Source organism: Sander vitreus, chromosome 11 (assembly GCF_031162955.1).
Source record: "Sander vitreus isolate 19-12246 chromosome 11, sanVit1, whole genome shotgun sequence".
In the NCBI taxonomy this organism is placed as follows: Eukaryota; Metazoa; Chordata; class Actinopteri; order Perciformes; family Percidae; genus Sander; species Sander vitreus.
In genome coordinates this window covers 12105875-12133102 of record NC_135865.1, presented here as the reverse complement: position 1 = coordinate 12133102, position 27228 = coordinate 12105875, and the positions used below count along the sequence as shown (strand labels likewise).

Genomic DNA, 27228 nt, shown 5'->3' with positions numbered 1-27228 from the left:
TAGTTTGGCCCAGGACTGGCCATCAAAATGAATCCAGTTTTCACCCACTCCATCCTTAGGTCTTAACTTATTGTACCTTCTGCCACAATAAACTTTTCACAAACTCCAGTTTTATTTTAAAATTTCTGACTCTATTTATGTGATGCAACTTTGCTTAATTAATTCAGACAGATGCATGTTAAAGGAATAGTAGACATTTCGGGAAATGCACTTTTTTTTCTTGCTGAGAATTAGGTGAAAAGAGTGTTACCACTCTCATGTCTTTCTGTCAAATATAAAGCTACAGCTAATAGTTGATGAGCTTGGTACGTTTCTTTACACTGTTTTTTGTAGGTTAAACAAATTGCGTTGATTAGTAAGCTTTAGAAGTGCTGGTAGCTGGATTTTGTTACCTTTGGACAGAGCCAGGCTAGTGGTTTCCCTGTTTCCGTTCTTTATGTTAAACTAAGCTAATCGTCTGCTGGCTGTAGCTTCATATTTAGCATACAGACATGAGTGGTATTGATCTTCTCATCCAACTCTTACCATGAGAGCATATAAGCATACTTCCAAAATCAAACTTCTGACTATTAACAGCATGTCTTGTAATCTAAATAGAAAACGGTACTCCAGTATCACTTTTTGTCCTTTTTATTCGCATTAATTATTGTAATTGGTGTCATATCAACCAGAGAAAAACTGCGTACATCTACTTGACCTTTTAAATACATTTACAGTTGCTGTAGGGTGGAGCAGAAGGTGGGAAGGGGGCACACGCAGATGGGGTATGCAGAAAAAACACAGAAGCAAACAAACAATCGCAGGTGAGGGCAGTAATTAGGCAGGAGGCAGGATATACCACAAATGGTGGCTGAAAAAGAAACTAGACCACCCAAACACTTTTTTCTAACAGATTTAACAGGTTCAGAGTTCCCTCTGCCTTTTTATTTTTCTTCATGATTTGTCTTTTTAATGGATTTTTTCAAAATATTTTTTTCCCCCACTTTCTTCTCCCACATATTGCAACAAAACATCCAGATACGTTAGCATACGTCGTCAAACGGCATGGGATCTGCACCAAACGCACACAGACAGACAGAATTCAGAGTAGCTGCATCTTCTGCTAAATCTCAGGTTGCATTCGTAGCGTCAACAGACAGTCCTGATGAGTCAAACATCAGCCTGTGCTAGCGGAGGAACGTCTGTGAGCTCAATATCTGCCTTTTGCTGTAGGTTTGTGGAATGAGCTCTGGTGTTGATTAGTGTTCTGATGTATAAACAGGTGTCTATATTGAACTACTGAGCAGGTACAAAGTGTATGATGCTCTTCAACAGGACTGAGATGCCTTCCTTAGCAACACCAAATCAGCTGTCTGACACTGTCACCAAGCATTACACTGTAAACAACTAATAACTACAAAACATGAACTTGTTTAATCTTTATCCAATAATTGATGAAATAACTTACTAAAATCCTTTTTTTAGATTACAAAATAGCCTCTTTTAATATTAGAATCAATACATGCTTGTCCTAACATGACCTAGTTTTTGCAGTAATGCAATTTTACAGGTATATTTTATAGCCATATTGTCACTTCCTGTTCCTTTTAGGACATGTAGATGGCAAAGAACTTTTTATACATGTTTCTATATATATTTGTTAAATATATTATATATCGGATGACAAGAATGACTTGCAGTAAGGATACTTGGTTTGTTAGGGGGTTTGGCATCCATGCACGCATGTTTAGTGAGCGAAATAACACGTGCTGCATGGTGTGCTGGCCACATTACTTCTTATTTAATGTAGAAAAAAGGCTGCAGCTTCTTCAAAACACTGATCCAGGACCAGTTAAGCCAACACCTGGTCCCCCACTTTGTATATACCACTTAATTTAGTGGTAAATTAGGACCAGTGCTCAGACTAAACTATTCTATGCAACATCATTCAAAAAGAGAGAGGCCAAAAAGAAAATGAGTCAGAAATAGCACATATTTGGAAAATAAAGAAGATCAAAGTACAGTAGCTCCTAATTTGAGTCTCTACTTAGAGTTGAGTGATGGATATTGAAGTGGAGATGTTGAGAGGCTGTGGTTTAGCTGACGGTGGCCTCGGTGTGGCAGGTGTGGGCAGAAAAGTTTGAGGGGATCGGGGTGAGGATGTCCGGGGTGCAAAGCAGGAATCCAGAGATCCAGTGTTCACAAACCCTGCTTGGCCAGAGCTGCAGTCACATCCTCAGCCAGGGTTGCTAACTGCGGCGACTCCAGTACGTTGAGACTGCCGGAGGATGATAGGTGGCTGCCCCGGTGGCGCTGGGGGGACACGGAGCTGGACAAGCCCGGCGACTGGACGACAATCTCAGCTCCGTGGTCCACTCGTGCCTTGGCTTGGTCGCGAAACATCAGCCTGTGGGTCTCAATCTAACAAAGGCAGGTGGTGTGACATAGGATGTAGAGAAGAAATACATAATTTTCACATCACATAGGGTGAAAATGATGTATATGTTTCTTTGTGAGTCAGCTTAAGAACAAATGCAAATAGAACAAGTGTAACTTTGGAGAACTGCAGCAGTCTGTTTCCTACACTTCACTATTTTGGCTATGTTGACTTCAGAGCCTAACTGAATACTTGATGAACTTCGGTGTTTGGATTAACCTCTACATTTTTTCTTTTTGATAGTGGCGTATACTATACCTTTACTGCTACCCTCATAGGCAGATAAAGGAATGCAAGTTTTTGGAAGATTGGCTTGTAGGAAATGCATTCTTTATATATATTACATGCATACTTAATCCACTTCGATCACAACTTCACTAGTTTTACCATATAGTATATCAGACACATATCTTTTAAGATTACAATAATGTTCATACACATACAGATGGTTTTTCTGTCTACATTCTCTTCACTTTACAGGTTAATTGACTAATTAAGGCAACTGAAATTCTATGCACCATGACTCGTATAGGAAATTACACTCAAAACAGAAGGAGGTAGTGTTTCTTACAAGAGTTTATATCTAAACTGGTTAGTAAGACAATCTCTCAAAAACTTGTTTTCCTTTAAATCATGGATTGGGAGCATGGAGCTGAGACTCACCGTGACACAGCTTCCACCAGGAGTGTGCTGAGCATTTTCCAGGGAACCCACCTTGGCTTGGGCTTTGTCTTTGAAGTCCAACTTCACAGTCTCTATACGCACATTGCCGCCCCCTGGGGAGAAGCAAAGGAAGTGTAAAAACTGTACAGACAATTGACATGAAATATCTACTAAGGTTCACATAGTGGTAGCAGCAACTGAATAGAGGTGTCAAGTCAAGGTGGTTGAAGGTTTGCTTATACAAAATCCTGGTCTGTTGAAACAGATCTCATTGGGAAAGTGAGGTGTAATGTTGTAGTGAAAGAGCTTGCATGTGTTAAAATAGGTCTGCAGTATTACTGGTCAACAGTAATTTTATTGCTTCCAACAGTACTGACTTCAAAGACCAGTTCACCCAAATGAAACCCTCTCTGCTCCCCACACACTCACACACTCAGGTTAGAGACACACAGGGAGGCCAGCATGAATCACAACACCTCCCACTACGGCGCCTGTGGATGGATACATCCAGCTGTTAATGTAGTTTACTGCTTGCTTCAACAGATCAGAGCCAGACCTTCATCTGACTGAGTGGTATTTCAGGAGTTTAAAATTAGATTGCACTTTATTGCCAGTTAACAAATATCCACAGTGCATGTTCAAGTGCACACCACACCTGTGGGACTCCTTGCTCCCATTTACATCTGTATCTGGATAAATTATCTTAATAATGATGTCCGATCCAGACATTTGCAAATTTGACTTCTTTACCACTTTTGTCGAGGGAAGACTTGCTAGCCACTGCTACTACAGTACTTGTTAGCTAGCAGGAAGAGGTGGGGTTAGCTGACCTTTCAACATGCTGGGTCAATTTGTTTTTGCAAGAAGTTGATCATACTCTATGGATTGCATTTACACCTGGCTGAGATCCTATCACAATGCTGATCAGATTACATTCCGATCACAATGTGCTTTGGATGCTTTTACCTTGCATTACCATGGACTTTCCTTATTCAGATGTTATATTTAAATATAGATTGCATGTTAATGCTAGGTGCAAACGGGGTCCTTGAGTGGGATTTAATGTAATAATACCAGACAAAGTGGGATTGGATGCCAAGCTGCAATTTCCCACACCTTGCAGGTCAAAGTTCACAATGGCTATCCTATTGTGCTACTCTCTAAGGATTCGCTGCTCCTCACAGAAATAGAACGGGAGCCAGCTCATGACACATATGGGTTTTTCTATCCTCACACACATTCAGACCTGGGAACTGCCCGGTACCTCACTTCACATAGACCTAAGCAGTGCTTAAGAGTGCTGTACATTCTCTTTATAAATTCATATCTCAAGGTAAGACTGTATCCGACTGTTACCTGGCCGATGATGGATGTTGTCTAGAGAGCCACACTTGGAGGTCACGTGGCTCAAGTCAATCTTCTTGTTCTGTATCATCACCTGGAAGAAGCAAAGTCAGGAAAAGACAAGTTCAGAGCTTACAGTTCACAATGAGGTTATGAACTCCCACTGACCTCAAATAATGCTTACACAGATGATCCAAATAGTAGCTTCTCTTTTCTGAATTATAGAGAAAGGATGTAGTGTATCTGATACGCACTAAACTGCAGCTGCTGTTTGAAGAAAATAATTGTGTATCAACTGAAAATTAAAGGCTGCAGTTTTCTCGCATTCCAACACAGCGATATCTAATTGCATGTTATTATTTAAAAAAAAAAAACACAAGCATGAGAGCACAAGCGCAGAATACCAGTGACTGTTAAATAACAGTCCTTGCGTTCTGCTGTGCACAAAACTGCTGGTGTCTGTTAAACCAACCAAACCAAGATTGAAAACAAGCTATGTGTTGTAACTGTGTCTTGAGCTAAAAATGTTTTGGCACATTCCGAAAACCTGTCAAATATACATCATAACACTGAGGAAGAATGTAAAGTAGGAACGCATAGTTGAAAGTGGAGATAAGGATATGCAGTTATGTGACACACCCTGAGGATCTGAAGAGAAAAAACACAGAGAGATATGTAAGAAGTGAAGCGATGAGACAGCAAAAGAAGCGGAGCTATACAGCTTTAGACACAGCACAATGAACGGGAAGAGATACACCACATCCTGAGATGAATCACTGGGACACGCCTGTGGTCAGCAATCATTATGCCAAGTCACCGATTTAGTTGATATGACTTTTGTAACCAATGATTTTCCATTCATTTTTGTCTGCTTTCTTACATATCCTAAGAGGGGGAAAAAAACGAAAAATGAGACGATGATGAACAGCGCAGGTCGTGAGCCACGTTACAAACCACAACACCATGAGCACAAAGTACACTATGTGCCATAGCCTGTTCATCTACCAGGAGTCCCTTACACATGCATAACACAAGCAAAGATATGCAGCATGAGTTTAAACAGACAGAGGTGAGATGTGGTTTGTGTCAGCGTGGGTGAACATCAGGCTGCAGATTGGCTCATCCTTTCAGCAAATGTATCTTTATGAAATCCATCAACTATACAGTTGGAATCTTTCTGCTTGATTTATATAAAAAAAAAAAACTATCCTAGTAATAGTTTTGGTACTACAGGCTGACAGGATGGGAACGGTCCACTCAGAGTATCAAGTGCATATGTAACAACAAATATAGGCCTACATTATAAAACATAAAAATTTGCTTCAGCTGCACTTGGTATTTTTGCACCTCGTCAGTTCTAATAAGAGGTACCTAGAGCTTAAATAATATGTATATTATTATAATATCAGTGGTGTAATATGATATCCAACTTCCGTCTTTTTGAGTTATTCAAGAGAACTGATGAAACATTTAGATGAGAAACCTCTAGTTGACAATAGACTTGACCTAGATAAATTAAATACATCTATATAAAGTTTTCTTCATTAAATTAGAAAACATCGACTGTGTTAATGGCTTTCCAAATGCTAATTTTGGGCCTTAATTTTGTAAACCAAGACACAGGGTGCAAACAGAGTTCACTGTGCACAGTGCACTCACAAATGTGAGACCCCAACCAAACTATAATTTTTTATTGGGCCAAATATTACAGCCTTTGCCTGTAGAAATCTGTATTTTACACTCCCAGTTGACAGGTAACTGTCTGAAACACAGTACTGTGCTATTCCATCTCCAACATTGTATTGTTCATTAAGCTGTGGGGATCCACTCAAGTGATTGACCCATTCAACAACTCAGCCACAAACCCTGTGGCCTTGGCTTTCCCTTGTTACTTGCCCCATGTTTTTCCCCATGTAAAAAGCTGCAATTACTGGCAATTGTGCAGCTAGGATTTAAAGTGAACAGTACACTTTTGTGTCATGTTTCACACATTGTGGAGGATAATTAGACAGCTGAGATTATTTTACTTACATTTTTGGGTAAGGAAGTTTGGTAGTTGCTAAAATCTGTAAACAAGTTTAAAAAGTGTGTTCTGTTTAAATCATTTAAATTTTGGCTCCATCCGCTGGCCAAAACATGCCATCAACGTCAGATGTCTCTTTAAGTTGAATTAATGATACTGTACATTTTTATGCGTAATGATACACGATTTGGAATCGCAAAACCTCTTGGAAGGAAGAAGATACATGTCTCTGTTGCCCCAGTAACCCAGAGTTTCCAGATGCAAATAAAAAGAGGTTTGATGAGAATAGACTATCTTGATGGAAGTGATGTAAAGTCAAGAAAGACCTTTTAATTGTCTTCTTGCTATCATCAACCTACACAACCGAATGGAAATTACTCAGTGCTTCATGCAGCGTGCTGTTGTGGATGAGAGATGTCGGCAAGAGTCTCTTTTTATGCATTTAGATTGTCTACTTTCTGAGTAAAGTATAATAAAAATGAAACATGCAAGCAAAACATTAATAAAAGTGTTTGTGAGAGTTTTTTAAGGCTTAAACAGTGTGACTTCACCAATCATAATAAATATAATATCACAGGTAGAATGCTGCAACAGTCCTGAATGTTATCAAGTGCTGGAGGAGGAGCCATTCAGTGTTTAGTGTCAAAATTACTCGCAGGACACAAACCACTACTGGGGAATGCTGTGTCGATTAAGAGCAGTGAGCTGCCTTAATGAGTGAGTGACTTAACAATAAACTGTAAAGCGAGGTGAAAAAGGAAAATGAAACACTGAAAAAACACGACACAACGGAGAAATAACACCAACATGAACACTGAGACGATGGACTTGCGGCCCAAGACTCACGTTTCCACCTCTTGCCGAGTAGCCCCACCTGTCCAAGGACCCACACCTAGACTGAACATGGCTATAGTCCAGCTTAACATTGGGGATGAGAACCTGCAAGGGCGGAGGTGAGGAATGAGGTGGGAGAAGCTCTCAAACACCTCCCACTATATAAAATATTCTGGTATAGACATCTGAGTTTGTTTGACCGTAATGCACTGGAGGTTCTGGGGTTCTATGACATGCTAGCTTGTCGGGAAAAGAGCTAAATAACCAAAGTTAGGCTAAATTTAGGAAAAACTGGCATGGCAATTTTCAAATGTCCTCACCTCAAGATATCTACATGAAAATAGGTTTTATGGGTACCAACGTGTCTCCCTTTTAAAGACAGGCCCACTTTATGCTAATCCCATGCAGTTTGGGACAAAAACTATGCAGTTCTTTGCATACAGTATACATACATATTTTTGCCTATTCTAAAAAAATTTGTATTTTAATATGTCTGCATGCATACTGGGGTCCCTAAACAGTCATACAGCATACATTTGGTTTCCATGACTGGAAAGCTGAGACTTGTGGATTCAATGAGCCAAATTGTATTCATGTGTGATGATGTTAGACCCTATAGTACCCATTTCATTATAGTGAGAGACCATATTTTGAAATTTGACCCCACTGTATAAAATGAACTGTTGGGACCTCTAGGATAATCACAGCCTTGAACCTGTATAACCACAAACTACAGACCTTGGACATTCAGAGGATGTACGTATATCCTTGGTATATTGACAATAGAAGAATTTCTGAGCATTTTCTAGAACAGAAGTGCTCACCATCCAATTGCCAAAAAATGCAATTCTTGCAGACATTTTCAAAGTCAACGTTTTTTGATACAAAATCACAGCATGCAGTTTTCTGTGGTGTTCCTCAAGGTTTTGATGTCTTAATGTGGTATTTCTGAGAGATTTTTGACATTATTTATCAATTCTCGAGTGGTCAAAAATGGTTATATTTGGCACCAGTCTGTGTAACAAATGGTATCAACCCAAAAATTCCTACAACAACTTATGAGACATAAAAGAGCATGAGAATGGCCATCATATACTTCCATCATAATCTTCTAAGCCAAAACTAAAACACGTTTATTACAGATTTATTACTAGAAAAACTTGACACAGCGCTGAGCTGCATCTCAAATTAATCTTTAGGTTGCCAGCTTTCAGATGATGTAGACCACTTCTATGTGGCATATACTGTTGACCTGCTACCTCCCCCTAAAGACAAGATAGATCCTTCTCACAAGCCAAAATGAGTTTTTACTCTTCGTGTTAGCCTGGCTTATGTCCCAAACCTGGCCTTAGTTTCTGGCTACGTCTGGTGACTCCTTAAGAGGATCCTCTTTACTTTAGTCCCATCTAAAGAGATCAACATTACTGTACATCTGTTAAAACACTTAATGCAACAAAAGGTTCCAGTTTCTTGACCAAACTAGTTAGTGTGCCTTTCAGCCACAGGGAGATTTGTAGATAGTAAATGGTCGTGGGTGCAGAATATCATGAAGTTTCAAAAATATAGCGGCAATTTATTTGTTTTGAAACATACTTTGAATCCATAAAGGAATGCAAAACCTTCTAGAAATCTTGACATCACACAGTGTGTCACAAGATGAGACAACTCCACAAGAACTGCCAGTATTTCCTTTATGATTTTGCACTATTTTCATTCAGACTCAAGTAGATGCAAAATAAAAGCAGTGAAAACTAAACCACTAGTTTAGTGAGCAAGAATGATAAAATATGTGTGCTGCGATGATAAATGGCTCTCTGTGACTGCAAGGAGAGAAAGCAGGAGTGACATGCAAACACAGCAGAGTTGGTACAGTACATAACACTAACAAATACATTTTACCCAGCAGCATAGTAGAAGCAATGGGAACAACACTGGGTAGAAGAAAGACTTACATACATACACTTTCAACGCATTTTTGCGGAAAAAGCACTAAAGATGTCTCAAGGAGAGGAGAGACCATGAGTGTACCAAAGTAATACTCTGAAATACTGTAACACCCAGTATAATAATATACTGTATACAACCAAAAGTATAGAATCTGAGTACAGATATACCTCTTAAATATGTAGGTATATATGACGTAGTAGACTACACATATGAAAAAATAAGAAGAGGACGCTTCAATTCTGAATGAGGAAGTTGTTCAGCAGGAAAGGTTTGTTGGTGGTTAACGGATCATGCATTCATTTCCCAATTATCACATTGTTTACTATTGTTGCCTGCCTTTGAGTGAGCCACATAGTGAACAATTTGTATTTGTATTGCCCTTCTGATCTTAAGGAAGAGGACAAAGGTTGGTATGTGATAATAGTAGGATATGCAATCCTGAATGTTGGAGTGAGTAAAACTATAGAGATTAAAAAGGAAGCTGTACATAACCTGATTCATTTTCCAGAGAAACACTCATTTCTTTATGATGATTAATAATGGGTGATGTTGCTAATTAAAATAATATAGATGCTTAAGCCCTTTCTTTCTTTTGACTACAACCTGTCCACAGTGCAGCACTGTAAATGAACAATGACAGCAGAAGATTCACAGATTTATATATCCCGTATAGCATCATCAGACCCATAAAACCTCACATTGCTCTGAGTTGTGGGAAACGATTCATGCTTAATCCTTTATTCCCTTGATGGCATTGAGAAAAAATAAGGGAAGCAGGCAGGTCAAACCAAATTTCATTTGGGTGACGTCCAGAATCCAAAATTCTACATGAAGAAAATGATCACCAGTGAAAATCAGAGCCATTACCAGGGAAGGCAAAAGCTAGAATTTTGACGCATTTAACTCGGTGCTAAATCAGCTACTAGTCTCTGGGAACAACTACAATAGCTGATAATGAAAACTAAGTACCAAACACAATAAGACACAATATGCAGAGTATTAAAGGCTTATATGGGAAACTAACCAAAGGAAATGATGGCAGCGATTTTATGTGGGTAATATTTCCTTCTTATTTAGCCCCATTCAATGGGAAGTCAAGCCACAGTTGTTGATGAGGATGGTAGGACATAATAAAGTGACTTGCTCAGGGACATTTGAGCACGGCAGACATTTGCCAGCATATGGTTTTGGTCATCTGGCACTTCTCTAACCATGAGGACACCTTAGTACCAGTTGGGTTATTTTGGGTTTTATGACACTGCTCTCACATCAAGAAGGTGGCTTAAAGCAGAAGCTGTCAGACCAGTTGCTATGTTTTTATTGGCTGCTCATATGTATGTGAGTACCATATAATGCTTAATAGAACAACTGTGAAGCTAAGCTTTAAAAGTGACTTTGGTTAACCCCACACAAAGTGTGAAAAGGGAGACAATGAATTACATATAAGGTTCAAGGGTGAGAATCAAACTGCCGTGGAAAAATAGGGAGTGTGGGTAAAAGACAAACTAAGGTACTACTAAATGATACTAGACCATCAAGCTATCCATGTATACAGATTTGTAAAGCACATCAAGAAGAGCCTTGTTGCACATGTGGACTTGGAATAAAAAATATACAGTAGGAACAAACAAGAATTAAATTATGGTCTTCACAGTTCTCCTCCATCTAATGGAGAGGGGAAAACAATTGGTCACGACAGAAGGTACATACATTTCCTCCATGGGGAGAGTGCTTCAGATTATCCTTGGAGCTGCATTTTGCACTCTGAAAGTCCAGCTTCTTGTTTAAAATATGAATCTAAAGAAATGGAGAGATAGCATGGGTCCTCTTACATGGTATGGTGGATGGGAATGAATGCTTGTCATAACACCACAGGGTATAAAACTATAGATTATACTGAAATACAACGCAATAAAACAGGTTTCATGTAGATAAATGGCATGCCCTTTACTGTTGCTGATTTGAGTTTTGATAGAAATAAAAGAAGTCTTTAAAAAGTTATCAAAACTTAACATTGGTGCAAGGCAGTCTCGTGCTAAACCCTGCAGCATATGTTTTAAGAGTTCCTCCAAACTCAAATTTTCTCACCAACTTTAGTGTCCCACGAACCAGTGGAACAGACAATCTATCATTCACACTGGCTATTGTTGCGTTCCCATCATGGTTAAGCTAATAAACAGGCCAGAAGCTTTGTGCATTCCTTTAAATGTGAAAACAACTGCCTGGAGTGTGCCACTCAAATAAATTTAGATTTTTACTAGTTCAAATATAATCAAATAATTTACTTATAATAAATGAATACATTGAAATGATGCATTCATAAACTGAGTTTATAAATATGGAATTGCAAAATTACATATTTTTACATATCTTTATTTACTTTACTTATGGGTCTGCCTATCAAATTTCCATCTGACAATTTGTTTCCTGCCTAAACATTTTCTATTAAATAAGCACTTTATTTAAAAACAAACCTCTCGAATCTAAAGCTGTAGGCACCTGCTGTTACAATTGAATGAAGTTGAACCTACGGAGCAGGAGCTCTGATTGGCTTGATCATGAATCCTTCCTACAACAGCTGTCCAAACAGCTCCTGCTGCTGCTCTGTGGGTTGGACTTCATTAAAATATTCAAAAATCCAATATCAATTAATCGTGTAAAAGAAAAAGTTAACAGAATTATGAATTGGTAAAATAAACGATTTCATTAAATGTTAGTTTTTTTGCTTTGACTTTATTAATGCCTTATTAAAATGCAAATGTAATCAATCAACAATATTATCTTCAAAGTATTAACTGTAATACCATAATTAATTAGAATAAAACACTGTAAAGGTTTTCAATTATTTCCGTGGCACAGTCTTTACCAGGCTTTATATAGTCTAGATCAACGGAAGTATATTTCCAGGATAATTGCCTGACACGGGCCGGCTGTCCCTCACCTTTCGCTCTGTGTGTTGCCTCTGTTCGCTTCGAGAAACAAAACAAACTTCGAGCTAGCAAGCTACACACTGAAATGGCAAGTTTTGAAGAAAATTTGGATTGTGCAACAAGGCAGGCCTGCTTGGTTCTTTCAGGGAATGATTGTAAAGATTTACAAAAAATATGTTTACAGCATTTACTCTCTAGCTGGGATGTTTTGGGCCTTGCCAAAGTACACAGGGCAATACACTGGTAAGAGCAAATTACATTTAACCATGTATCCAGTTAATTTATATAGCTCACGTTTCTGTGAACAGTTAACTTTATTTTATAAATTAATTTAATAAATAAATAAAATATGTATGTGGCCAGTCTTGCATTGCAGTCCTATCTCCACAGCGCTGTGGAGATAGGACTGCAATGCAAGACTAGGCTCTATAAAACACATGGTGCCATTATTAACAGTGCTGAGGTGTACCAGCAGGTCTCGGGTCCAGGTCACACTGTGTGCCGCTGACAGGCACAGAGTAACGGAGATGAGGCGCAGCACTGACTTCCAGATCCAAGAGGCCCTGTGTTTGGCCTCTGCTGGCACATTTTGGTCCTTGTGCTTCTATGAGGACAATCATTGAACAGGTCAGTGGCCGGGGCAGATGCCTATTATTGGCTGGGGAAAGCTCACTACAGCTGCTTGGAAATTGGAACTACTTGGACCATGGAGCTGCTAGGAACTACTAGAGATCAGGAGAGGAGTATATTGCTGTCATGTGAACCGTTTTCTGGGTGACTAAAATATTGCATAGTCTACTATGGCTGGAGAGGATTTGACTATCCCTAAGATAATCAAAACCCACCAGAATACTGAAAACCTAATTGGAACTGAGCTTAAAACATGACTTAATTTCTTAGTTCTGCCATTGTGGAAATAGGAGCTTACTGCATGACAACAGCAATATGCTACAGAAGGGTAATTCAGGAAGAAGAATCAGTCACAGCGGGGAGCAAGACATACAAGTGGGTTGGGAAGAGAACCACAGTAGAGCCAGCTTGTTTATTCTCAATTTTCTAACTGTGTGCAGGAAGTTAAAGATGATCTTAGAGGTGGCTTTTGTATTCCATTTTACTATACACTTTCAAATATTCTGCTGTTCGAGGAAGAAGTCATCTTCTTCCTCGAAGAAAGGACAGAAGGTAATGAAATAACCATTCTGCCATCTTTACACATCTTATTCAGTGGCAACAGTGACTACGTTTACATGCACATAATATTCCGTTTTTTTTACCTTATTTCCAAAAAAGACAACTGGTGGCGGACTTGTCTGACCATGCGAACACAGCGTCACTCTTTCAGTCCTTCAACCACCTTCTTGAAAATGTCAGCGTAGCAATGTTTGTGCATATCCAAAAACCTGTTGATATTGAAGTATTTCATAATGTTTAAAAGTATAGCTGTGTTTCTCCTTCCTTTCTTATGTGTATGCATCTCTACCACAGCCTTGCAAACTGTTGGCTGGTTGGTTTGTGTACCACAACCAGAACAACGCACAGAGCTGACAGTAAGCCGTAAACAGGCGAGAAGCCGTAAACTGCAGTAAAAACCCTGATTGACACGCATATTCTGAATACGCTGTATTAATGTCCAAAAAATGCCTCTTAAACCCGAATAATACCAACATATCCCACGTCTTAATCGGAAAATGCTATTTTCGTAAAAATGCCTTGCTTCGGAATATCCAAACGAATATGCTGTTTACATGACCTGTATCAAATTCGGAATATTGTCATATTCAGAATAATAGTGGAATAATAGTGTGGATGTAAATGTACTTACTGTATAAACCACTACATGAACTACTCATCTCTGTTAACAACAGCAGATAGTTTAGATAGTTTTAATAAGACTGCATGAACCTTAAAACAGCATCACTTTGAAGTTTAGCTTGGCTTGTTAACACTTAGGGACTTTGGAGCTAAAATAGTCAAATTGTATTATTGGTAAATGTGATCCCACATTAATAATGTCTTGAGGAGGATCCTCTGTCTATATTTTCTGCTATTATACTGGTATAAAGCACAGGGGTCCAATAGTGACAGAAAAGCTCGATGGTGTCTTTTGCCCCCAACTGCGCTGCGACCGCTGCCTCCAAGGAACCTAACCCTAACCATAACTAGTGCCTAATCCTAGTGCCGTTGGGGGCAAGAAACACAGATAAACGATGGAAAAGGGACGACATTAAAAATGACTGTGTATAATAATATAATAAATCAATGTAGAATTAACCAAAATAATGTATACAGAATATATTGTTTTCAAATGCCAGAACTCTTTTGTTGTATTTCTATTATTGTCCTCACATTCAGTAGTTATTCACCCCTTTCGGAGGTGCTTTAGTTAAATCCACAAACAAATAGATGCCTTGGGGTTTTTCTAGACACTTCTTTCTGAATCTCATAAAACATACATATGCCTTTGGACACCTTGAGCCCTCTCGTCAAAAGACCATAAAGCCATTGCCTTAAGAGGCAGATAAAATTTTAACTTTGTGTTAGGCAACTTGTGGCCAAAGAGAAGCTGGGGAATCACTTGCTCTGCCCAGACAGTCACCTCTATGTTTAGACAAAAGCTGCCATTACTGCTTTGTGTCTGACAGGAGACACCTACTGCCACCTAGGGGTGACACACACGTGCACGCGCGCGCGCACACACACACACACACACACACACACACACACACACACACACACACACAACCATGCCATAAGAAATAAATTAATAAATGACTGTGTATCTAATGAGGAGGTAACCTTCTTACAAGACACACTGTGTTACAGATATCAGATGTATAAAAAAAAAAAAGTGTGACATGCTCACAGCTAAACACAAGCACACACAAAGGGCCCGTATTCTCCTATCTATCTCGACAAAATATATATATATATTAGGGCTGTCAAAATAACGCGTTCATTTCGATTAATTAATCTGAGAAAAAATAACGCGTTAAAAAAAATGAACGCAGATTAATCCTTTCCATATTGACGTTTGCATACAGACGAAAATCTGGTGCCACTGATATGTCTGCGCTTCTCTCTGCTGCTCTGAAACAGACGTTACAGGAAACACAAACCCTGCTGCATGTGACGCTAGTTAACACTATACTCAACAGCAGCTAACGTTAGCCTACCGCTAGCTAGTAGCTGGATTAAACACGGTTAAAATGCTGACAGCTAACGCTAAACGGTGTAAAGTTTGACTGTGTTTTACTGTAGAGGATTCAACACCGGGATGTAACAATCTGCAGCTGCCGTCGGAGAAACAACACAGACGGTGCGTTCAATGAAACTGGTAAACTACAGCCTCGTGGTGCATTTGAAGTTATTGTAAATGTCCTTTTCCTATCTGGTTGTTGTTTTGGTTGTCGTTCAACAGCAATTTACTAGTGAAATAAGTTATTGTTATTGTTACATTATTATTAAATCATTTAATTTTGACCATATGGCCTTAGCAATAAACAAGCCGTTCTTTAATGTCACCAACTGTTGTTTAGTACCCTTTTTTTTTATTTTCTTTTTTTACTTTCTTAAAAAGTATCGGTTCAGGCATCGTTAATTATGTATGCGATTAATTTCGATTAATTAATCACAGAGTATGTAATTAATTAGATTAAATGTTTTAATCGATTGACAGCCCTAATATATATATATATATATATATATATATATATATATATATATATATGTATATATATATACATATATATATATATATATATATATATATATATATATACATACATATATATATATATATATATATGCACTGAAACTCAACTCAGGCCATTTTTCCTGCAGATGTCAGGCAGGTGTTTGGAGCATGATCCCTCCCTATTTTGTGGCTGGCTGCACAGAGCAGCACAGAGACCTGGTAAGTCATAAAGATGTCAGCCAAACACTTAGAATCCTAATCAGGTCATCAGGGGAGGCTTGTAAGAGCTGATGGCTACAGACACACTGCTGTTTTCATCACTGTTCTTCCTGTTGCAGCGCTGACTTTGTGTTTCAGACTGGAACACGATATTGTCAAACTGTAGGGTATACACTCCCAAACACCCTGCTAATGCAGATTCTATGCAGCAATAGAAAACACGACTTGAAATGCAGATTTATGTTAGCTGAAGTGCTGTCCTATGTTCCCAGAGCTGGGGGGAAAACTGAAAGGACAAATACGGCTCACAGCTCCAACACTCGCCGAGATGTCAAAGTCAGGTCACATTTTTTTGCTTATTAAAATCTGGGTCCTCGTGTTGTATCATGAGTACATATTTGACTCGATTTATCATAGAGGCCTGCTTTTTACTTGAGATCTTATCAACGGGAAAACTGTGGAGAAATCATTCTTAAAAACAATCTCCATCTCAGCTTTTATCCTAATAATCCATGTTATTGATTCATGGATGGCAATACAGCCAGAGAACTGAGGCACATTGGTACATTTGGGTTTTTGTTTTATCAGAATCATGTTAAATCTGCTTTAAGCAATATTTGACCATTGAAAGGCAGACGGAGTCTATACAAACCTCACAGCAACAGAACCTTGATATACTATAACTGCCTATGGTTAACGTGTTGTCAAACAGCTGCTTACTTCTGTACACATCCATCAGAGTAACATGGACAGCCCTTTAAAGATCTTATCTATAGCCATTTGACAAATCTTTAGTTAAATAATTTCTGCTGAGTGATGGTATTATTTATATCAAATATCAAAAGCAAAATGTCATTCCCATATATCCATTTTAAAAAGTTTATAGATTTTTTTTACTTATTTTATAAGTTTAATCAACGCACATTCTGTGTTTAATAAATAGTTTGAGAAAATATTTTTTTCTCTCTTCCACAACACATCATTCTTTCAGCAGGATGATTTAGGGACTTACAGTGGAAAGAGGTAGCAAAGAGACTAAAAGACAATGAGTGTGGAGAGGTAGGAGAGAAGGGCCATGGGAAATAAACATAAGGCCAAAGAAAAAGCCAGAAGATGTTAGACAAAAATATCATGGTTGTGGTTTTCTGTTATAGTTTTTCCTGTTTTATTGTGTTAATTTATTCCCCGGTTCCTGGTTGTATTCTGTCGCCTGCGTTATCTGTTGCGTGTTACCCTGTTTTCATCGTTGTGTATGATTATGCTTCTGTTTCCTGTTTTATTTTGTAGTCTCTGTTTCTCCCATGTCATGTCTTGTTTTACTTCCTGCCTTTGTGATTGTCTGCCCCGCCCTGATGTGTTTCACCTGTTCCTGAGCCCTCGTGTCACCTGTCTCTTGTTTCACCCTTGTTACCAGTGTGTATTTAGTATCTGTGTTGTCTTTGTCAGATCATTGTGTGTGTGTGTGTGTGTGTGTGTGTGTGTGTGCGTGCGTGCGTGCGTGCGTGTGTGAGTGTGTGTGTTTGTTTGTTTGTTCTACCCACTTTGCTGTGAGCTCCTTTTACCAGTTTTACTTTTATTATCTTTTTTGCCTGCCTGCTATCCTCAGGTCTCCCTTTGTTGTTTTCCGTGTTCTTTCTCCTATCCTCAAACGTTGCACTGCCGCCTTGTGTCTACATTTTTGGGTCTGGCAGTCCTCGCTCCGTAACAAAAAAAACAACCTTTTTTCAATTAGTACCAGGACATTTACAGCTGGCCTCAGTGCATACGAATGGTATATAGTCTACAGATTTTTTTCTTTATACATAGATACAGGTAAGGTTGTTGTCTCTCTGTTTCTTTTATTGCCACTTAACCCTGTGCTGTTGCTTTATGGTTCAAGGACAGAGTCCAGGGCATATTCTGGAAGGAGATATTCACAAAGTTTCTTTGTATGCAGTTGATTATCTACATTTATATGGACAGAAGGGGGTACTGATAAAGTTTTTATCATTTCTGTATGTTACATGAACTATCAAAAATAGACTTCTCGAAGACAATAACCATCTCTGAGATCATTAGTAAAACAAAGACACGTAGGAAAAAATAAAAAATAAAAGCAACAAGTAGACACAGAAATGCAACACTGCAGAGGTGAATGAAATAAGCAAGTAGCTAGAAACTACAGGTTTTGGAGGAGGTGAGGGAGAAGAGCATCACCTGTCCTCCTTTGGGCTGGTACTTGATATTCTCTGTGGAGCCAATCTTGGACCTGACATTCTTGAAGTCAGGCAGTGGCTGGTTGATAATGCGGAGCTGCTTGGGCGTGGTTGCAGGTGACTTGGGTGGGGTGCGGACCACTGCCACCTTCCTTTCCTGGGAAATCAAGCTGAGGGAGCGTGGGGTTCCAGGGGTCCTTGAGGATGCTGAGTAGCTGGGAGGGGTTCCTGGGGTGATGGCTATGGAGCCAGAGGTGCGGGGGGTGGAGTGGCCACTGCGAGCCGAACGGGAGCGCACTGATTCTGTAATTGGTGGGGAGGAATATAAGGATAAAGGTTATAGCTGAGGAGGTGCTGTTTTATAAACTATTGGAAATGTCGGTAATGTCAATGTCTCGAATGGGAAATCAGAGTTAAAGAGTCCATTGTTACTTCAACAGATGCTGAGATTTTAGCTTTTTCAAAGTCACTTCTCAGACCACCAGATATACAGTATTTCATGACACTGAAACACAGACTATTTTATCCATATACACTGAGTTACTAGTTAATTAAGTTGTGCTTATCCAATTTAATGTTATCCAATACAGCAATCATAATGACAGAAGTATAAATAATCCCACCTACCTGTCATGCTAGGGGCTCGTCCTGTCCTATGCTCTGCCCTCATCTCTGTACGAAATGCTAAAGGAGGCAAAAGAGGAAATGTTTCAGATTTATTAAGGGGGTAATGGGCGGGGGGAATAAAGAAAGAAGAAAATTACATTCAGGGGTTCTTGGATGTCCAATTCCAAATTAATTCACCTTTATCTGTGCTAAAGGCAAGTGTAAATAGAACACAAAAACACTTTCGCATATAGCTACATAGAGGTGGTGAAAGAGTACTGGAGAGAGAAGAATACAGCATACAGTGTCTTATTTAATGCTAAAAAAAACCCGTTCTACTATTTTAGTAGTTGAGTAGTAGATACCCGCATAAAACCAACGAATGTGTTTTAGCTTCTCAGAAAGACAGATGAAACAAACTCATTGAGTTAAAAAAGCTAGTTGAACAGAGGGGGTGGGCAGCTCTCTTTAGTGAAATTCAAGAAATCAATTATCAATTATCAGCATTGGTACAGTATCTGCTTTCATATTGGTAATCAATTTGCTGTGGCTCATACTGGAGGCTGATGCATCTTGCTGATGGTTTTACCAAATACTGATACTTTGTGAAGTAGTTGATTAGAGGAGCTGCAGCTTACATGTGGCTCTGCGAGGAGCCGTGGAGCCGGAGCTGGTGATGGAGGTGGAGCTCTCCTCTTGGTCATGGTATGCACGGCGACTCAGAATGGAGGCATGCCGTGGCACAGAGGACCCCTTTTCAGGGCTCCATGATCCACCGTCCTGTTGGGAAACCAACACCAGAGACAAGAAGTAGATCCTTAGGCCAGTGAGGCTGTGTATTTTATTTTTATTTATTTTTTTATAAAAGGTGAAACAACAGGTGTAGGTGGGAAAATATTGTAAAAATATATAGATGTTTTATGTTCTTTTTGGAATCTCTGCAGCGCCAGTACCACTCTACCATTTACCTACCTTGGCTATGAATCTCTGTAATACTGGGAAGCCCTGAGGCTCTGCTGAGGATGGGCGAGGTCTATTTAATGAGGCAGCCACTCTGGATATGGAGGTGGGGATCTTTGTTAGTGGCAAACGATGGGCATGGCACTGAGATGGTACAACGATGACGCCCGGCGGGTGAGTAGTATGGCACCAAAATATCGGACACAGGATGACAAAAGAGTGGTGAAAATAACATGCATTATCAAGATCTCATGTATCCTTTGTGTGATGAGGGATGAGGTATTAGTATCAGATCTTGTGTGTTTAAATTTTATACTAGCCCATCACAACATCCATTCATGCACATTCATTGTGAACATGTCTGTTAAGAAAGATATGACATCAAAATGCCAAACAAAAAACAAGAATTTGAAGAATATTGTTTATCATGCTCATACAAGATTTCATGTTACACTGCAGACCATGGTAACATGGATGAACTAGAAAACGTCTGTAAATCAAAAGTAAAAGATGTGGGCTCAGAGTGACAGAACACACTTAAAGTATGCTGTAATGACATGACATTTAAGGAAAGCAGAAACTGTGTTATTTTAGACACCATAACTGCCATTACCATGGTGGAGGAGTAAAATGGAGTCACGACCACAGCCGTTGGAGAAATGTCACAGGATAATTCGACACCCACTCAGTAAAAAAAATGCTTTAAATGGATCTGCCTTGTGCTACTTGTGCAAAACCCCATTAAACAATGCAACAATACATATAATATAATAATTTTACAAAAAAGCAAACACAATCAACGTAACCATTTTTTAAAATAAAATACAAAGGAAAACAAATAGTGGTGTAAATACAGAAATGCAATGCACTGTTATTCATGCAGGGATTAGGGCTTAGATAGACAGAGGGAAGACAGCAATCGCTTAAACAGTATGTAATGTGTTTATCTAAATAGATGATTAGGTTGCTCTGGAAGTCACAAGAGAAAATATGTAACAACTTTTTAATAAGTCTCAATTCTAATGATAATTATTCTGCCTAATGAATGTGGTGTTTATTGTTTCAGAGTCTGCATTAAAGATGCACGAGGCAACTTGTGCATTAGTTTTATATTAGTAGCAAGAGGTTTTGACTTTATAATGCATTATTGCATACTGTAATACAATGTCAGTAAATTGTGCACAGCGTGCTCATGTTTACCAACATTTCTGTTCTAAAGCTCTTTATAGGACAACAAAACGATGAGTGACAGCAGATATCATTTTGGAGAGTCCAGTTGTTAGGAGACAAAACAATCAGTAACTGCTGTTTAGGAAAAAGTTTTGTTTTCTATCTTCAGTTTCAGTTTGTCCTGATTGACGTTTATTGAATTGTCCTACTGCAAACCTACTTGGTAATTCAGGCTGTCTGCCAGTAAAGCTTCTATATGGTATTTCTCAGAGGGATTTCTGAGCCAGAGGTCATGCCATTGTTATGGCTGGAGTGTACTCACCGATGCTCTGTCGCGAGACTGTTTGGCAACACTGAGAGGCTGACGACTGTCTGGTAGCGCCTCTGAGAGAGAGATAGAAACAGAATTACAGGAACATTAGAACACACATACATGTTTTGACCGTCATACACTTAAGGGGAAGTAGTAAGAACCTTTGAAATGTCCATCTTTGAAGTATAAGTGAGCTTATTTGGTTCTCATAAATACAGACGTATAAATAAAACTTTGTGTTCCCAAACCTGGCATGGTTAGCTATATGACACATCGCATGTTCTGTGGGAGCGGGTTGCTTCCCCTCTTGAGAGCTCTGTTTTGCAAAGATTTGGCAAGATATCACACAGAATGGGGGATTTTGTGTTACGTAAGGCGACCCGGAAAATAATGTAATTGGGGCAGTGCAGCAGTATACTGAGCTTTCATCATCAGTGACACAGAATTCAGCCCGTCAGGGTAAAATGAAGTGCAAACTGCCTCTTTATGGTATCCGCTCTATAGAACAAAACCATGGATTACTAGTTGCCTGGCAACCATAGGTTGAAAAAAGCTAAGTGGGTATGTAATTGTTAAAGACCAGAGAGGTCAGGAACATTTTATAGGTTTTTCACACCTAACAGACAACCTTTAAATGATACGGACAAAGCTTCAGACCACCAACTGCTCACTGAGAACATAAAAACAGATAGCTGGAAATGGAAACAGCAAAGAAGGAAGAAGGATGCATCTTAACACCAGCTGAAAAGCTTGCTTTTGCTGACATTGCAGTATTGATGTAGAAGTGTACTTGGAAAGTGTTCACTCAGTCCTGAAAACACAAACTTCAAAAAAAAAATGCTTTCAGCTTGGTGCTAAGGTGCTCTTAAAAGAACAAAGAGAGGATGTGCACAAAAACAAATGAAGGCAACTGAAACATGAATGGCAGTCAATTTTTATTGTGATCAAAAACAAAACACAAATGACAAAAGCAAACCATGGTAACCAACAAAACAAAATGGATGCCAAAACCAAATTGAAGCCAACAGTGGAAGTAAGTTGCAGTGGGAATTGTTGGCTCTCCAGCAGAAAGCAGCAATTGTGTGACAGACCAAGGCAATGTGTCACCTGTGGGTCTCCTTCTAGGACAGGAGTGGTGCTGGGTGGGGCGGGTCTGGCGGACGGCTGGTTTCATCAAACTCCTCTTGGATGGGGATTGACTCTGAATCTCCATTTTTTTTGTGAGTTCGGCCTTCCTTATGACAGCTACCAGAGGACAGCAGAGACACAACAAAAAGCAGAGACAGACACTGAACCATATTGAAATATGGAATGCTGCAGGATAAACAGTCCCAAAAAACAATTTTTAGTTGTCGCATTTGTTGAACTATACTAAAAATAGCTGACTCAAATGAATGTGTCAGTGAGTTATTATGAGACTGTTGCATAGGTAAGCAATAAATCACAAGATGCTGTTTTCAGTGAATTAGAACAGCAGAGAGCCCAATTTAGACACATGATGAAGTCAAGCCAGTGCTTTAAATGGCTTTACTGAACGGACAGGACAAGGAGTGTATAATAATATCCATTCTATTGCAAGCACTACAGTTTTGGAGCAGTGAGTAAGATATATGGTTAGTGAAAACCTTTAACTACAACATTTATAAGTAACTACTACTTTGACAAGGAACAGTTTAACAGTTCAAAAGGAAAACAAAATGATGAGGACCTTTTTTCTTCTTGGTTTCCTCTCTGGGGATGTAGACAGGTTCTTTGCGGAAGGGTTTGCGTTCTGGTGTGGAGATTCTGCCTTTAGCTCGCCCTCCCTTGGCCTTTGGTTTGACTGGCTTTTCCTGGTTCTCCATCTTCTTCTTTTGTGTTTGCTTGGTCTGGACCACAGCAGGCTTTTTGACTGGGCTGGACATTTTGGGCAAAGGCTCAATCTGTTCAGTGGCCATACTCTTATCATCATCTGCAGTGTTGCAAAGCAGGCCATGAAAAATACAAGACAGTATTAATGTGTTTATTTGAAGAAGAAGAGGCAAGAAAGGGGAAAAACAGCAATATGAAGGAATAAATGATTAAAAAGATCTCACCTTGTGTGTCAACCCAGGAGCTGTCCAAGATGGAGTCGTCCATGGTGGTTTCATCTCTATCGTAGCTCTCTGTCGGTCCTTCAGTTTCTACGGTTTGCGCCTCCTTCTCAGGGGAGGCAGGGGTCTCAGCAACATCTACCACCTCCTCTAGACTTGCAGCCTCCATGTCTGCTTCTTGGGCCAACTCCACAGACTCCTCCTCTTCCTCCTCTTCCTCGTTCTGTGCAGCGACACCAAGGGCTTCAGCCTCAGGTGGACCGGAGAAGCGAACGCTGTGTCCCGGCTCCTCTGCTTCATCAATGGTCTGGACCACAGTGATAAAATCGTCTTCAACTGTCACCACTGATTCGATGGCAGCACGAGTCTCTGGGATCTCCTTTACCACTGCTGCTCCTGCACCTGCTTTCTCTAACACATCTTCCTCACCTTCCTTTTGCCCCTGTTTAGCCTCCACAGGGTTTTCAGCTTCTTTCTCCCCAGGCTTCATGGTTGTTTTTTCCTCAGGCTTGTCTACAACCTTTTTGTCCATCTCAGCCACTTTCTCTTTCTCTTCCTTCTCTTTCAATTCCTTTTCTATCTTCTCTTTCTCTTCCTTCTCTTTCAATTCCTTTTCTATCTTCTCTTTCTCTTCCTTCTCTTTCAATTCCTTTTCTATCTTCTCTTTCTCTTCCTTCTCTTTCAATTCCTTTTCTATCTTCTCTTTCTCTTCCTTCTCTTTCAATTCCTTTTCTGTCTTCTCTTTCTCCTCCTTCTCTTTTAGTTCCTTCTCCATCTTTTCTTTCTCTTCCTTTGCTCTCAACTCTTTCTCTAGTCTTTCTTTTTCCTCTCTTTCTTTCTTCTCTCTCTCCTCTTTCTCTTTCCTTTCTCTCTCCTCTTGCTCCATCTTTTCCCTCTCTTCTCGTTCCTTCTCTCTTTCTTCTTTCTCCTTCCTCTCTATCTCCTCTTTCTCCTTTACTTTCATCTCATGCTCTTCCCGTTCTTTCTCCTTCCTTTCTTTTTCTTCCCTAAGTAGTCGCTCTGCCTCTTCTTTCTCTTTCTTTTCCCTCTCGTCTCTCTCTTTCATTTCTTTTTCTTGCTTTTCTGCCTCTTCCCTGATTTTCCTCTCTGCCTCTTCTTTCTCTTGTTTCAGTTTCTTCTCGGCTGCTTCCTTCTCTTGCTCTTCCCTCATCTTTCTTTCTGATTCTTCTTTCTCTTTGTTTATTCCTACCACTGGTGAAACTGTTCTTTTGGGGGAACCATACACTTCTCTTTCTTTAAGCTTTGAAGGTGAGAGCACTGGAGACAGCAGCTTGTCATCATCGATATTGCTCTCCACAGACGAAGTAGGTGAAGTTTTGACAGGCCTGGCAATCCGGTCCTTGGCCATGCCGGTCAGCTGGTACACATCTTCGGCATCCACTTCCTCATAGGCCTCCTGGTGGACCAACTTCACTTTCTCCCTAAGCTCCTGCAGTTCTCTTTCCTCCTCCATACTGAGAGGCCTGTCCTCCATCTCCAATTTGCGGATCTGCCGCTCGTAGTCGGCAATCTCAGTTTCTGACACTGAGCCTTCCCCACTGGCTTGTCGTTCAGTCTCACTCACGGACCTCCCGCCTTCTTCTAGAGTCACAGTGACCGTTGGTGTCACAAAGAACTCACTTGGCTGAGCAGGTGGCATCTCACTTATAGATATTTTCGACTGTTCATCTTCAACCTCCTTGCCCTTTTCTTCACCAGAATCTTTTCTTTCTACTTGCTTCTGGTCTTTCTCTTCAGTGACATCAGCAACTCCTGATGGCTGGCTCTTGTCCTCCACAGATGTGTCTCTGACTCCTAACTTTCTAGCTTGCTCAGCCACTTTCTCCTGCAGGACAGAGTGGGTAAAGACCTGTGCAGAAATGTTTGTAGGGCTGAACACATCTGCAGGTGATGGCATGGGTCCTGAATATTCACTAAACACACAATAGCCCATCTCTTCCAGCTGGCTGTCACTCTTTCTGGCCCCGGGACTTAGTTCCCCTGAAACTAAGCTAGCCAGTGGGTCATCGGCGAATGCTGGGAAATCAGCTTGAATTGACTTTCTCCGGCTGATTTCTGGGTCAGTGTTTTCTGACGCCAGTCTGGAACGGGTACCAGCAAGGTCCAGCATCTCAGGCAAGTCTTGCGCCATTACTGTGCCATTTTTATAGGTGCTCTTAAGGTGCTGTGGTGATTCTGGCGACTCCAGTTCAGGGCTGGGCTTTGAAAGTGGCTCAGTGGTCCGTGGAGGAGATGAGGAATCTGAAGTGATGGAAGCTGCAGTCTCCAGGATCAGGGGAGGCAAGGATGGAGGCTTATCAATGGAGGGTGTAGTGACTGGGAGGTAGTCTGCTGACTCATCTAGACTTCCACTAGTGTATGACATGATATCTGTGGCCAGTGGGGAGAAGTTTCTAGGTTTGCCTTGGCCGCTCGGATCCATTGCTCCAATGGTGATGTTAAGTGAGTAGCTCCTCTGCTCTAAGGCCAATTTACCCGGGGAAAGCCTTAATTCATTACTCCTGTCAGGAACTGTGAACACTTTAGTGTCTGCTGCTTTACTTTCTTTAGCATCCAGTTTATCCTGAGTTTCAGCAAGTGTGCTGTAGCTGATCTCCTGAGGCCTGGCATCAACTTTACTCTTCTCTTCACCAGATCGGCTCAGTTCGTAATAACCCTCACCCTTACATTGGGGAGCTTCATCAACCTCAATGGCTGAGGTTTCAAAATATGCTGACATGCCAGATCTGTCTGGAGCAGCCCTTGTTAAGTCTTCTCCTTGAACTTTGTTTCCCAGTGGCGAGGGAAGAGAGGGAGCACCGATGCTGCTGATGTCCACCACCTCCACTGATGGCTGTTTCTCTGACACTGTGATTGGCTCGCCAAATGCAGGCTGAAGTGTGAGTGATTTTGCAGATTCTTTGGCTTGGTTTTGAACATTCAGAGGTACAAAGGATGGCATATCCATGGTAGGGCTCTCTGATATATCCATAGTAGGGCTCTCTGGTACAACTCGTTCACCAGCAAAGAACCCTTGCATCTGGGGCTCAAAAAACTCCTCTGGCCGTTTCTCCGATCCAATGCTGTCGGGGCTCATGGAACCACTTTTCTCACTGCCCTGCTTGTCTGAGTCCATCTTCAAAGCTGAAATGACATCTGTAAATTGGCTGTTTTGATCAACATAGAAAAGTAATGCTTTGGCATGCTGTGAGTGAGATATTTGTAAGCTAGGGACTGGGAAAGCCGTTATCACAGAAACAGGCAAAGCTTTCCTCAGAAACTTACAGCACAATGATACGGCCATCACTGAAGTATGGCGAGATTATGGGGTCCACCAAGTCACAGATGGATGAGAATATGAGATGGTATGTGACGGAACCGGCATTAGGCAACTGTGATGCTGATTTATGGGAAAAAAGCAATAATAGATGGGATAGATATCCATGCAACTTTTCAAAACATCAGATACAAAAAGAATAGCATTTCTGTCATTCTTTGTAAGGACAATGAAATGTTATGAGAATTTCATCAGTTCAAATCACATAGTTTCATTAACATCAAATTAATTTTGGCTCTTAATAATGACTTTAATATGTCATACAATAACGCAAAGAATATTGGCACAAATACAGAAGAACCTTGCTGGTGAATGACAGAGAAATGCCATACGTTGTCACTAACAGTGACCAAAACAAATGAATTTGGAATTTTGCTAATACGATAATGCATTTTATGACATTTCGGACAACTATACCACACTTAACATGAGACAGCCAACACAACCCTGCAAATTATGTACACAGAAAAAGTGCATAGCACTGGCATACCAGCACCAAGCCATG

General features: G+C 40.1%; 1 protein-coding gene across 2 annotated transcripts; it reads right to left on the bottom strand.

Moving 5' to 3' along the window:
* Nucleotides 1–614: 614 nt before the first annotated feature.
* On the bottom strand, nt 615–26775 carry map2 (microtubule-associated protein 2). Of its 2 annotated transcripts, none has more exons than XM_078261653.1 (12): nt 26672–26775; nt 23390–26542; nt 23023–23265; nt 22422–22559; nt 21324–21385; nt 19844–19975; nt 19510–19651; nt 18893–18949; nt 18267–18568; nt 4436–4517; nt 3080–3192; nt 615–2400 (listed from the first exon to the last, which is right to left on the bottom strand). In XM_078261653.1, the coding sequence occupies exons 1-12, from the start codon at nt 26688–26690 to the stop codon at nt 2179–2181; spliced, it is 4665 nt and encodes a 1554-aa protein (XP_078117779.1). In that variant the 5' UTR covers nt 26691–26775; the 3' UTR covers nt 615–2178. The 2 variants fall into 2 exon arrangements, with proteins under 2 accessions (XP_078117779.1, XP_078117780.1); XM_078261654.1 differs by having other exon boundaries at nt 23390–26530.
* Between the last annotated feature and the right edge of the window lie 453 nt (nt 26776–27228).

Excerpts from the sequence above, each read along its gene's own strand:
- map2 (XM_078261653.1), bottom strand. Across the intron at positions 23,266-23,389 it reads CTCCTGGGTTGACACACAAG|ATGATGATAAGAGTATGGCC; the intron begins GTGAGATCTTTT and ends GCAACACTGCAG. Across the intron at positions 18,569-18,892 it reads ACGAGCCCCTAGCATGACAG|AATCAGTGCGCTCCCGTTCG; the intron begins GTAGGTGGGATT and ends CACCAATTACAG.